Here is a 12,547-nt window from a genome sequence, read left to right on the forward strand (position 1 = left end):
CCTGCTGCTTTCTCCTCGGTTTACTTCTCCCTCTCTCCAGTCCCTCCTTTCTGGAACCTTTAGATGCCTCTTGGAACTTGCCCATCTGTTTGCCCCTCTGCCTTGTCCACCGAGCCTCTCCTGGGTGATTTCTTTCCGCTCTGTCTTCCACTTGGCCAGCTCTCTCTTCAGCTGTGGCTTACCCACCACTTAAACCATGAAGTACTTAGTTTATTCTTTTTCAGACCAGCCGGTCTGTTTTCTGTCTAGCTGCTTCCGTTCTTGAACCCGTCTTTGGCATTTTTTACCTTAAGCGTCCCTGTCTTAAAGTCTCCCCCACACTCATGCAGTACCTAAGGCTCGCAGGCACCCCGTATCCTGACTCCTCCTTCCGATTGATTCTCGTGTTTTGTTATCTGGGATGGGGGACTCATGGGTGGTCTGCTTTGCAGGCAAGTCCTTCCAAATAGTTTTTGCCTGTGCTCCCCCTGGGTGCCCCCGAAGTCCTGTCCTGTCCTGAGCCCATTTTAGGTGTGGTTCTCAGCTTGTGGCTCTGTCCCTAGGTGGCCACAAAATCCCAAACCCCTCTGTGGCTGATGTTGGCTTCTAGGCCCTATTTTTCAACTTTCCAGTGATGTTTCTGGGGTTTTCCTTAGATTCTCACTGGTTAGTTAGGCATTCATTTTATGCAGCATTGCTAGGTGTTCTGCAGCGGGGGCGGGGGGCTTTTTTGAGTTCATGGACAGTCACATTGCTAGAAGTGTAATTTGGCAGCAGGCACTACTTTTGAGCCCCCATTTGAGTGATCCGGTGGGGGGCAGGATGTTGGGCTTCTGTCTTGCCCAAGCTGGAGACTGCAGGTGGAAAACTTTCCCACCCAGTTCTACCGGCCCTTGGCTGCTGAGCGGGGATGCCTGAGATGTCAGACTAATTCCTTGGAATGTCCCAGGTCGATCCAACCTCCCTCCCCATCCTTCCGCCAGGCCTTTTGGGACAGCTGGAAAGAGTGCTTGCCCCTTGCCCTAGCAATTTCGCCCCTGTCCTGTTTACCACGTGCACTGGGGTCTAAGGCCTCCCTACTGGGTGCGCCACACAGCCCAGTGGTCCAGAGCAGGGGACTTGCATTCAGTGGGATCCAGGGTCAAATACCGCCTGTGCTGCTTAATTCTGGGTGACTCTGGGTAAGTAACACCCCTGGGGCCCCCATCCCCACCCCGTCTGAAAGTAGTCTGTAAGCAGTAAAGTATGAACCACACCAAAATCGTTGAAGCAGTCCCCAGTGGGTGTAGGTGAGGTCATTTCCAGTCTCTCGCTGATACAAAAGGCAGCAAACATCCCTGAGCTTGCGTCTTCGCTCTCCTGGGTAGGATGAGTTCCTGAAGCAGGCTTTCTGGGTCCAAGGGATGTGATTTGCAGTTTCTGTAGCAAACATTCACCTGCTACTGATTCGCACTCGTACCCGCAGGCATGTCTATGTCACAGACACACACACGCACACACAGCCATGTGGAAGCAAACTTGACGTCTGCCATTTCTGGGTACAGTCTACTCTGAGTTTAACCCAGTCCCACCTGTATGAGACTGAGCACTTCGCAAACCTACACAAGCTGTTCTTACCTCCTTTGCCTCAAAAGCTCTTGCAACTCCTTAGCATCAGGCCCCACGTTAAATGCTCAATGCAGCTTCTGTCCTCAGAAGCCCGTGTGGGAGGGACTCTGATTGGCCCCCTTTGACAGGTGAGGATGGAGGCTCACTTCCCGGGGGTGATGGATTAGGCCGGGGAAGTCACCGGGGCCTGCTGCTGCCTCTGGCCCAGCAGGCCTTACCCTCCCCTCCAGCTCTGATGCCCTTCAACCCCAGGATAGGGCTCGGGCCCCGGTGAGGGGCTGTTTGGCCTTCGAGCCTGGAGTCCCTGCAGGGGAGCTTCCTGCCCCTGGTGTCCCAGCTCTTGGCTGTCCCCAGGCCTCTCCCTTTTCCTGTTTTGATGCTGGCTCAGCCAGGCCCGGAGACAGGGGCCTGATGTCTTGATCCTCCAGGCGGGAGCCGTGATGGATTCCCCGTCAGCTCACCCACCTGCCAACCCGCCTCTTCCCTGCACACATAGCTGCTGCACCTGGCACACTACACACGGGCCACTGAGGCCCAGCACCCTGCCTGAGTGCAGAGGGTCCCACCGGGGGACCCACGGAGTCCCTGGCCTCTCCCTCCAGATAGCAGGTCGAATCGGGACCCCGGTCACCTGCCCTGGGCTTGGCCCTGGCTGCCGCCACACTCGTAAATCAGGGGGCGGAGGGGGTGTCAGAGATCAGTATGTGGAATGTCTGGATGGGGTGTGTGGGGGGTGTGCACCCTTAACTCTTCGAAGGATGCCGTGTGGGACCGAAGGGGCTGGACCGCCTAGGCCTGAGGTGTGCGACATGGGGGCCTTTGTGCCTGAGCAGCAACCGGCAGTGAAGAGGTTATCTCCCCTGCTCAGGCAGGGGATAAATTGAGGGTGCAGGGCACCCCCACCCTGAGGACCTGCCCGTCACCATGGCCACAGGAAGAGTCCTGCTAGGCTCTCTGCTGCTCCTGATCCTGCAGCTGGACCTTGGGGGGAACCCTGGAACCTCGGGTGCTCCGGTGGAGGATGAGGGGCTCCTGTCCCAGCCAGTGGGCGACAGAGGAACCCAGAGGCCACAGCTGGGTAAGGACCCCCAGAACCCCATGTGCCCTCCAAATCCTGCCTGGACACTGCCTGCTGTCAGCTGCCCCTTGTCCTGCAGGCACTCGCTTGCGCAGGGCCCCGGCCAGCCCGTGCCAGCTGTGGAGCCTGTCCCTGCCTGTGGCTGAGCTGGGCCTGGGCTACACGTCGGAGGAGACCGTCATCTTCCGCTACTGCGCCGGCAGCTGTCCCCACGGAGCCCGCACCCAGCACGGCTTGACGCTGGCCTGGCTGCGGGGCCAGGGCCGAGCCCACGGCGGGCCCTGCTGCCGACCCACCCGCTACGCTGACGTGGCCTTCCTGGACGACCGCCACCGCTGGCAGCGGCTGCCCCAGCTCTCAGCGGCAGCCTGTGGCTGCGGAGGCTGAGCGTGCCCGGCCCGGGGCCCTGCAGCCCCTGGAGGAGCTCTGCTGACTTACTTTACTGGAGACTTAGATGCCAAGAAAACGAAAGGGTGATGTGGGCTGGGGCCACCAACAAGGAGCTCAATAAAGGAAACTGCTCCCTCCACCTCATGCTGTGTGTTCAGCCCGGGATGCTCCCGGTGGGTAGCCAGGTGAGGTCCTGGGTTTCCCTGCAGGTCCCAGCCCCTGCACATAGCTAGTGCCAGGAAGGCCAGCTTGTCCATCCTCTAACTTTATTCTCAAACACGGTGTCTTGAGAAGCTGGGAGAAGGGCCCAGGGGTCAGCAGGCTGGGGGCGGCTGCCTGGGCTCTGCTGGCCCCATCCTCTCAGGAAGGGAGCGGCAGATCACGGAGATGCGTCGGCCCCGGGGAACCCGACGCTCCCCGAAAAAGGACTCTTCATCTCGAAGGATCTCGTGGGAGAAGTCATAGCGGGCTGAGCCTCTGCAAGAGAAAATAGGCTGTGGTGGGTGGGGTGAGGGCAGTCCCTGTTTCAGGCAGACTGTGGGTAGTTTGCTGGGAGGGCTGGATGAGAAAAGGTGCTCAAAGTGCTGGGGTGGGTATGTCTCACGAGTTACCAGTGGGGTTGGGGCTCCTTGGCTGCCAGTACCTAAGGATGTAGAGGGAGCCTGGCTCCAGCAAGAGTTCCAGCCACTCCCCTGGCTCCTGGGTGTGCACCAGCCGCATGACGCTGGAAGACAGCAGAGACAGGCCGGCAATGGTGGACCCACAGAACTGGAAGAGGGGACACGGTGGCAAGTCAGGGTTTGGCCTGGCTGGCTCACCCACAGCCAGGAGCTCTAAGGCATTGGCCCCTGCCCACCTTGATGCTGTCCACGTGTGGTTTGATGTAGCCCCGAGGTTCCAGGTCCAGCACATGCACCGGGGACAGCAGGGTCTGGCCAGGGCCAAAGGCAGCCGCCTGCACACGCTGTAGGATGGCCCGGCTTGCTTCTGACCAGCGCGACTTCTCTGTCTCGCGGAAGCCATGGATGGCCTGCCCAGAGGGCTCAGGTCAAGCCTAGAAGCTCCCAGGGGGCCAGGGAAACTGAGGCACAGTGCGGGGGCGGGGGGGGGGAGTGAGTTGCCAAAGTGCAAAGCAAAGGGCTGTTATTTCCAGCATGATACTTGACCCCACCTTCAACTCACAACCTTGGTCCTATCTACCCCATGATCCTGGGTCTCAAACCCCAACCTCTGCCCTATCTAGGTCTGGCCTCAGTCCTTTGTGCCCACCATCAGGCTCTAATTCAGTCTCAGATCCCGTCCCCAATGCTGGTCTGGCTACAATATTCACAACTCGATCCCACTCAACACCAGGCCCCCAGTCTGCATCCCCAAACCGTGACCCCCCTCATCTCTTCTCCATACACGTTTCTGCCCCTAACTTTGGTCTTGTCCCTCCAAACACCCCTAATTTCCAGGTTCTGCCTCCAGTTATGGCCCTGACCTCATCTCCGAAGTGTTCTCCATGCCCCCAAGGTTCCCAAGCTTAAAGACTCCGTCCCCACCAAGGTCCCGTCCCCAGCCTTAGCCCCGCCCACCAAACACTCCACTCCCCGCCCCCCCGGGTCTCCGCCCCCGGGTCTCCGCCCCCGGGTCCCCGCCCCGTCGCAGCACCACCACTAGCACCACGGCCTCACCGCATCCCAGTGATCATATTCGTATCGGCGGCGGCGCAGCTGGGGTTCCAGCTCACGGCTCAGCGTCTCCTCCTCGGCCGCGCTCAGGAAGCCGGGCCGCACCACGGCCGCGTCCCGCAGGCGGCTCAGCACAGCCGGGCCCGAGCCCCGTACCCAGCCCTGCCTGGGAAGCGTCCCCAGAGCCAGTCGCCCACTCCCGGCCATATTCCTGGGGCCGGCTCGTGGAAGGGGCCGGAGTCAGGGCAACGCCCCCCCCCGAACTATTGGCACAGCCGGGCCCGAGTCCCTCCAGCGATTGGCTTTTCTCAGACTCCCGCCTCTCGCTCAAGACCACTGGTTGTTACTCGAATCGTTCTCTCAAGCTATTGGTCCTCCCCAGAGCCCGCCTCCTCTTCCGTGCTATTGGGCGTCTTCGACCGTAGCTTCTCAGACTATTGGCTAAGCTGCAAGTCAGTCCTTCGAGGGCGAGGGCACGCTCTGGCTTGGGGTCAGAGGTCAGGGGTCATAGGATTGCGTCAAGGTTATGAAGTTGGCCTGGGCTAGAGGTTAAGGGTGTAGTAGTCAGGCTGAGATGTAGTAGGGGTTTCAGCCAGAGGTCAAAGCGAGGCACCACTCCTTTCTCCTCTTCTGGGTCACCCTCACCCGCATACAAACAGGCTGGCCGCCAGCTCAAAACACAGGGTAGAAACAAAAAATCCTTTTCCTTTAATGGTAGAATTGGCATGTCACCATTTTGCAGCCCCTATTGGAATGTCTTAGTGGGCCTAGCCCAGCACTCTGATCCGCTCCTAACGTCATGAAAAGAGAGACAGCTGGATTTCAGGGGTCTCCTGCCAGAAGGCACCTCAACTCAGAGGTCACTTGCCAAAAGGATTGTCTACAGTCATACACCAAGTTACTGGAAATCCCAAAGCCAAGATCCAATCATCAAAATCCAGACAATGAGAAAGTCCACAAGACAAATGACCCTGTTTCTCCAACAAGTGAGTTCCAAGGAAAGAGAAGAAAAAGAGGGAGAGATTGAGAGGTTAAGGGGAAACCAGCAGTTACCAGACACTTCGGGATCTGTCAGCCAGTGACAAGTATGCACCTTATTTGGATCCTGATTGGAACAAACTAAAAAAACACAAAATAGAGCCAACGGGGGAAATTTGGACACTGGTTGAATATTTGACCACGGTAAGTGTTGTCATTTTGCAGGGTTTGAAAATGGCACTGTGGTTGTATTTTTAGATTCCTTATCCTTTTAGAACTCCATACTGAAATATTTATAGATGAAATAAAAAGCAGGTAATGGGGCCAGAAGAGGGGAAGGGGGGTACAAATCACAATCAGTAGTGAATTGATAATTGTTGAATTGGTGTGGTGGGTTCCTGAGACCTCATTTTCCTAGTCTCTCTGCTTTTGTATATATTTAAAATTGTGCAGACTGAAAAGTTCAGCCAAATGCAACCAATGAATGAAGCCAAATTTTAAAATCCTCTGAAATTAAAAAAACAAAAAAATTGACCTCCACTCTCCCTCCAGCAACAGCCACATGTGTTCTCTGCTCCCAACAACAAAATTCCTCGAAAAGACTTGTCTAGTTCCAATGTTTTCCCGCCCCTTCTCTCTGGGTCCACTCCAATCTGTCTTTTTGTGCCCACAGCACCAAAAGTGATCTGTTCAAGGCCACTAGTGACTTCCAGTGTGCCAAATGTCACAGCCACTTCTCAGCCTGGCCGCTAATTCAGCGACAGGCTGAAGTCTCCTACGTTTTTATTCCTAGCCCTGACCCGACTTTCCCATCCTCTGGGATGGCTGAGGCACAGCAGGTGTCAAATGTCACACGTGCAAAACCAGCTCCTCATCCCAGACCCCCATCCTGCTCCTCCCCCTACCTCTCCTGTTTCAGTTATGGGGAAATCTCATCTTTCCATCTTTCTCATGGCTTTGGGCCGACATCTTGGGAATTTTTGGAGATTATTTTCTCTCTCAAGTCTTACATTCCACCTGTCAGCCATGCCTTTAAAGCCTGGCTAGAATCTGACCTCACCACCTGGTCAGGGCCATCAGCCTTCCTCTGGATTATTCTAAGTCTCCTCCCAGGTCTCCAGGGTTCTGGGCTTGCCACCACTCTGTGGTTCCTTTTTGTCCCTTTTCTCGAAATCCTCCATGGTGCATCTCTCTCCTTGGTAAGACCTGCCAGGCTTTTTATGATCTGTACTCCTCCCTTTTCCGCTCTCACCTCCTCCACTGCACCCCCCCCCCCCCACTCACTGACTCACTCACTCCAGCCACCCTGTGGTTCCTCCCATGTGTCAGCCACATCCTGCCACAGGGCCTTTGCACTCACTGTGTCCTCTGCCTGGACTGCTCTGCCCCCAGATAGCAAGCTGCGCCCCACCCTCCCCAACCTCCTTCAGGTCTTTGCTCAAATGTCACCTTTTCAGCAAGGCCACAGGCTACCCCATCTGAAACTGTCACACACATGTACACACTGCATACCTCTTTCCCTGACTGTTTTTTTAAACTGTATACTCCCATAAGAAGGTAAGTTTCAGGACAGGGATTTTTATGTTTTCTTCATAATATGTTGTGGCCTCTGGAGCAGTGCCTGGAATGTCGCATATGCTCAGCAGAGTTTGCTGACATTAGGACGCTGAAGGTCAATGTGACAGCAGAGGCCGGGTGGAGCACACAGGCGCAGCGGAGGAGAGGGGGGGCAGGCGCCGCAGATGGGAGCAAAGACTACAAATATTTAATTTAAAAATCACAGTGTCTCAGCCAGGATGCCCACCCGGAGGGACACCCCTCAAATCCAGAGTTCCTCAAAGGGGCCCCTCGAGGCCCAGTGGTGAGGGGCGGGAAGGGCTGGCGCCTGGCCCCTCTGCTTCCCTCTAGAGGGTGAGGACCAGCTCTTAGGCGCTCGCTGGGGCAGGTTCTGTCGCCGGTGCCACCACTGGCTCCTTCTGCACCAGCTCCGGCTCATCCTCCCCATCCTGGGGAGGGTGGACCAGAACTTTGTCTAAGATGCCGAACTCCTGGGCCTCCATGGGGCTCATGTAGCGGTCCCTCTCCATGGCTGACTCTGCGGGCGAAGTGGAGGCAGGACGTGCGAGGTTAGGGGCCAGGTTCGGTCCCCGTCTGCCAATGCCTCCCCGTGTGACCTTGGCCTTCCCCTTCCTGTGCCTCGGTTTCACCACAGTAAAATACCTATTTCACTTTTTTAAAAAACCGGTTGATGTGTAGATGCATGTCCAGGAAAGGGCAGGGATCAAAGCGGACAGCATGGTGATTTCTGGACTGATCACAGCCACGGGGCAAGCACCCTGATCAGACCCCTGTAACCCCACTGCGGTCCATGTCCAGTCACTACCCCCCCCAGTAATCATGACCCTAATAGCGGCCTAAAATGGCACTGATTAGTTGTGCCAGGTTTTGCTCTTTAAATATATAACCAGAGAGCATCTCCTCTTCCCACTCAGCACTGTTTCTTGAGATTCATCCAGGCGGCCACGTGTCCCTGTGGTTCCCTCGTGGCTCGGTAGCATCCCATCACGTGAATAAACCCCGCCTGCTGCTGGTGGGCATTTGTGTGCTTTCCTGTTTGGGGCTCCTAGGATCGGGAGTACTGTCAACATTCCTGTCTGCAGCTTTGGTGGACAGGAGTGCGCGATTCCCTCGGTTATATGCTGGGCAGAGGAACCACGCGTCTTTCTGCATCCTTGAGAGCCAAACCGCTTTCCAAAGTGGCTGCACTGTTTCACTGCCACCTGCCGTGGTTTACCGTTCCGGTTGCTCCACATTCTCCTCAGCGCTTCATGTTGTCAGTATTTTATATTTTAGTCATTCCAGTGGGTTGTAATGGTATCTCAGGGGTGGGGTATGGCTCAGTGGTAGAGCACATGCTTAGCATGTGCAAGGTCCTGGGTTCAATCCCCAGTACCTCCATTAAAAGTAAAGAAAAGAAATGCTATCTCATCCTGGCCTTAATTTGCCTTTCTGGAGTAACTAGGGACGTCACTGTTAAACATCAGCACTGAATAGGACGAACTTCTTTCCTTCTGTTTCCTGGCCATTTGGAATATTCTTTGTGGAAGACCCTGTTCAAACCTTTGGACCTGTTTCAATGATGTTTTTGTCTGAAGTGCTCAAAACAGGGGTTCTTAACTGGGGGGTGGAGGGGATTCTGACCCCCAGGGGACACTGGGTGATACCTGGAGACAGTCTGGGTTGTCACAAGTGGGGGTGCTACTGTCTTCAAGTGGGTGGGGGCCAGGGATGCTGTTCAAAACCCCAGTGCCCAGATGGCCCCCCAACGGAAAGATCCAGCCCTGAGTGTCAGCAGTGCGGAGGCCCGAGGTCCGGCCCCCTGATTGTGATGGGGGGGCCTGTGTGGGGCGGGGCCGCTCACCGATCACCTGCAGGCTCTGTTTGGTGTGCTTGGCGTAGATGCTATACAGCTGCTTCTTGAGTTTCATGATCTCCTCTGCCTGAATGGCAATGTCTGTGGCTTGGCCCTGGGGGACGTGCCAAGAGGGAGAAATTGGAATCAGTGTCTGCTACTCACCAGCAGCCTAGAGATGGGGAGCCCCCACCCCAGGCTTTTGCTGCCAGTTTTCAGGCGGGTGGGACAGGGCTTTGTGAGTTGCTCGACAGCCTGCTTCATCCTCACCTCTACCAGGAAGGCTTCCTGTATTAACTCTGTTTTCTTATGTTCTGCAGCTGGGGCCTCCCAGAGCAGGAGGAAGGGACCCTCCCAGGGTTAATAGCCCACCCAGAGCACACTTTTCACATGCAAACCAGCCAATCCAAGCCCACACTCCCACCGCCTCCTCTAAGGGGCTCTCACACCTTAGGTCACCCACCCCCCTCCCTGCTCCATCACCCCTGGGCCAGGTACCAGACAACCAGGGCTGGCTCCTAGGCCCCAGAGCCCACTGAAAATGTTCACATTAGCCAATGCTAAGCCTGTTTAGCTGGCCTTGCTCATTCTCTCACAGAAACTACAATAAAGGCTCTTGCCCGCATTCTCGGCCCACTCCCTCTTCTCCTGACCCACCCTGGTGACTCCTTGTGTGGGCCCCCATGACCCTCTCCTCTTGGGATCTGTAACACACTGTCTTTTCAATGGCAGTTCTCTCCTGATTGGTTGGCCTCACCATTTCTTCTATTTAACAATAAGATCTACATTTTAAAACACTCCCACTGCTACACAACTTCCGCTCAGCTGGTCCTTCCATCTAGACCATCTTGCATCCCATCAGGGCCTGGCACTCACCCGGGCACCCCCGGAGGGCTGGTGGATCATGATGCGGGAGTTAGGGAGGGAGTGGCGCATGCCCGGGGTGCCAGCAGCCAGAAGCAGGGAGCCCATGCTGGCGGCCTGGCCCACACACCATGTGCAGATGGGGTTCAGGATGTACTGCATCGTGTCGTAGATGGCCAGGCCCGAGGTCACCACGCCACCTGCGGATGCGGGTGTGAGTGAGGGGTTGTGCGGCCTCCTCCCGCCATCTTTTCCCCAGGGAGGGCTGGTGGAGATGCCCATTAAAGCCAGGGTCCCAAATACACATACTTCTGGGGGTAGGGAGATGCCAGAAATAGGTGACACAGGCCAGCTGGGTGCAAAAAAGAGGGTTTGCTCCAGAGTGAGCTGATAGGTGCCACAGGTGCATGAGGGTCCAGGGGGGCTAGATTTGTCAAATTTTCAAGAAAAACTAGAAACGGGGAGAGTGTGGTGGCTAAGAGCGAAGATCCTGGAGCCAGCCTGCCTGGGTATGATCCCTGGCTGGGCAGTTTATCATGTGTGACCTTGGGCAAGTTATGCAGCCTCTCAAAGCCACAATGTCTCCTTACAGATTGGAGATAATTAAACAGTACCAATCACATGAGGTTGCCACCAAAGTAAAATAAGTTAAGTGCTTAGGAAAGTGCCTGGCACAGTAAACACTCAATCAAGACTGGCAATTCTCTTTTTTTTTTTTTTGGTGGGGTGGAGTCTACCAATTTTAAAATCTTGACAACCAGGTCAGGTCAGTAAACATTACAGGTGGGATTAAAGAGGCAAGTTCAGTGGCAGCTTTAAAAGCAAGTAACAGGCAGCTTTTGGAGGTTTCAAGACACTTTTGGGATTCTGAAGGAAGTTCCGCACCCTGTCTTTCTCCAGAGAGAGAACATTCCTGATTGGGGTCTCAGTCCCCTGAGTCATCCAGGGTGTCCCCAGGAGCGCCCCTGGCACCTGGAGAAGGCCCTGCTCACCGGGGCTGTTGATGTACATGTGGATGGGCTTTTTGTTGCTCTCGGACTGCAGGAACAGCAGCTGCGCAATGACCAGGCTGGCGACACTGTCATCGATCTGCAATTGGGGAGGGCAGGGGTGTCCACAGATCGGGGTGAGGGCTAAGGGAGGGAGTTATGGGGTGGCTGGGGATGAGTCAGGGTATCAGAATGGGAGTCAGAGCCCAAGTAAGCCGTTCAGGGCCCAGGAAGGGATGTGGTGGGGTTGGTCCAGACCCAAGGGGATTGTGACACTGGAAACAGGGAGTCAGTGGATTCAGGGCACAGGAACGGAAGGGGTCAGGAGGGTTGGGGAAAGGGACTGGAGCCCAGGAGTGGGGAGGGAGATCATTGGTGAGGAAGAGAGTCAGAGATTAGGAAGGAAGGGTTTGAGGAAGGGCTAAAGGGAGTACTAGGGGCCAGGAGAGAGTATCAGAGGCCTTATGTACCCAGGAACGGGGGTTGGGACAAGAGCGAAACCTAGGGAGGAAAGTCAGTAGGCAAGATCAGGGAACCAAGGAAGTTCGAGGAGGAGGGGCGCATGGGGCTCTGGGCAGGCGCAAGGGACGAGCGGGGCGAGGGGCACTCACCGGGCCCATGACGCACACGATGCGTTCCCGCAGCAGCCGCGAGTAGATGTCATAGGCGCGCTCGCCCCGACCCTAGAGGGGTAAAGACGGGGTGAAGTTCAGGGACCGGCCGTGCCCCTAACCCCTAGCCCCACCACCCCCGGGCCGTGTCCCCGCCCGGCCACTGTACCGTCTGCTCCACCACGATGGGAATGAGCGGGAGAGCCTGGGCCGCCGTCGCGTGCAGGATCCGCTGCAGAGCCAGGCGGTTGTCGGGCGTCCACTGCGGGATAAAGCAGGCGGCGAGGCGAGGCCGCAGCGCGGGACACCAGCCCGCCGCCACCCGGGCCCCCGCAACCAGTATTTCGGGCCACATCGCCCCCCACGTCCGTCCCAGCTTCCGTACGGTGGCGGGACTACAACTCTCGGCGTGCTTTGCGCCCGCGGCGCTCGCTCACGTGACGCTCAGCTTCCGGGAAGCGAGAGCCTAGTTTCGGGCGGGGCGGGGCGGGGCGGGGCGGGGCGGGGCGGGGGCGGAACCTGGAGGGGCGTGGTCAAGGAGTGGCGCCTGACCGGAGCCCGAGAACTTTAAAGTCGCTTGTTTGAGTCTCTTTCCAGAGGAATCGTCAAAATTTTCTGCTATTCATTGCCTATTTTAAAAATCAGTTCTGTTTGTCCGCTGGGCCTTGGCCTCAAAGATCTTCCAGCGTGGTGAGGCTGGCTCCTACTGAGACCTTCCCATCCTATGGTTACTGGTGGAGAGAGGGAGAGACACCCCTCCCTCTTCCCTGCTGTGGAAGCCCAAGGGTGGGGTTGCGTCCTTTGCCTGGGAAGTTGGTCAGCAAAGGTTCTCTAGGAGGGGCAGGTATTGGAGCTGGGCTTTGAGGGATGTATAGGAGTTTGTTAGGGACAGGCACTCCTGGCAAAGAGAAGAGAATGGGCAAAGGCAGGCGGGGCAGGAGGGAGGAGAAGGGAGGCTCCTGGTA

At 56.5% G+C, this 12,547-nt stretch overlaps 3 protein-coding genes across 3 annotated transcripts; 1 reads left to right on the plus strand and 2 right to left on the minus strand.

The window, feature by feature from the left end:
• Positions 1–761: 761 nt before the first annotated feature.
• On the plus strand, positions 762–3,052 carry PSPN (persephin). Its single transcript, XM_032465775.1, has 2 exons — positions 762–2,665; positions 2,745–3,052. Exons 1-2 carry the CDS (start codon positions 2,512–2,514, stop codon positions 3,050–3,052), a joined length of 462 nt encoding a protein of 153 aa, XP_032321666.1. The 5' UTR covers positions 762–2,511.
• A 252-nt stretch (positions 3,053–3,304) lies between these two features.
• Positions 3,305–7,082, minus strand: ALKBH7 (alkB homolog 7). The gene is made up of 4 exons (XM_032465774.1): positions 4,732–7,082; positions 3,912–4,085; positions 3,699–3,823; positions 3,305–3,532 (listed from the first exon to the last, which is right to left on the minus strand). The coding sequence occupies exons 1-4, from the start codon at positions 4,933–4,935 to the stop codon at positions 3,370–3,372; spliced, it is 666 nt and encodes a 221-aa protein (XP_032321665.1). The 5' UTR covers positions 4,936–7,082; the 3' UTR covers positions 3,305–3,369.
• Positions 7,083–7,449: 367 nt separating this feature from the next.
• On the minus strand, positions 7,450–12,003 carry CLPP (caseinolytic mitochondrial matrix peptidase proteolytic subunit). Its single transcript, XM_032465773.1, has 6 exons — positions 11,752–12,003; positions 11,583–11,654; positions 10,975–11,071; positions 9,995–10,182; positions 9,128–9,233; positions 7,450–7,801 (listed from the first exon to the last, which is right to left on the minus strand). The coding sequence occupies exons 1-6, from the start codon at positions 11,935–11,937 to the stop codon at positions 7,632–7,634; spliced, it is 819 nt and encodes a 272-aa protein (XP_032321664.1). The 5' UTR covers positions 11,938–12,003; the 3' UTR covers positions 7,450–7,631.
• Positions 12,004–12,547: the final 544 nt, after the last annotated feature.

Source organism: Camelus ferus, chromosome 22, assembly GCF_009834535.1.
Source record: "Camelus ferus isolate YT-003-E chromosome 22, BCGSAC_Cfer_1.0, whole genome shotgun sequence".
NCBI classification, from domain to species: domain Eukaryota; kingdom Metazoa; phylum Chordata; class Mammalia; order Artiodactyla; family Camelidae; genus Camelus; species Camelus ferus.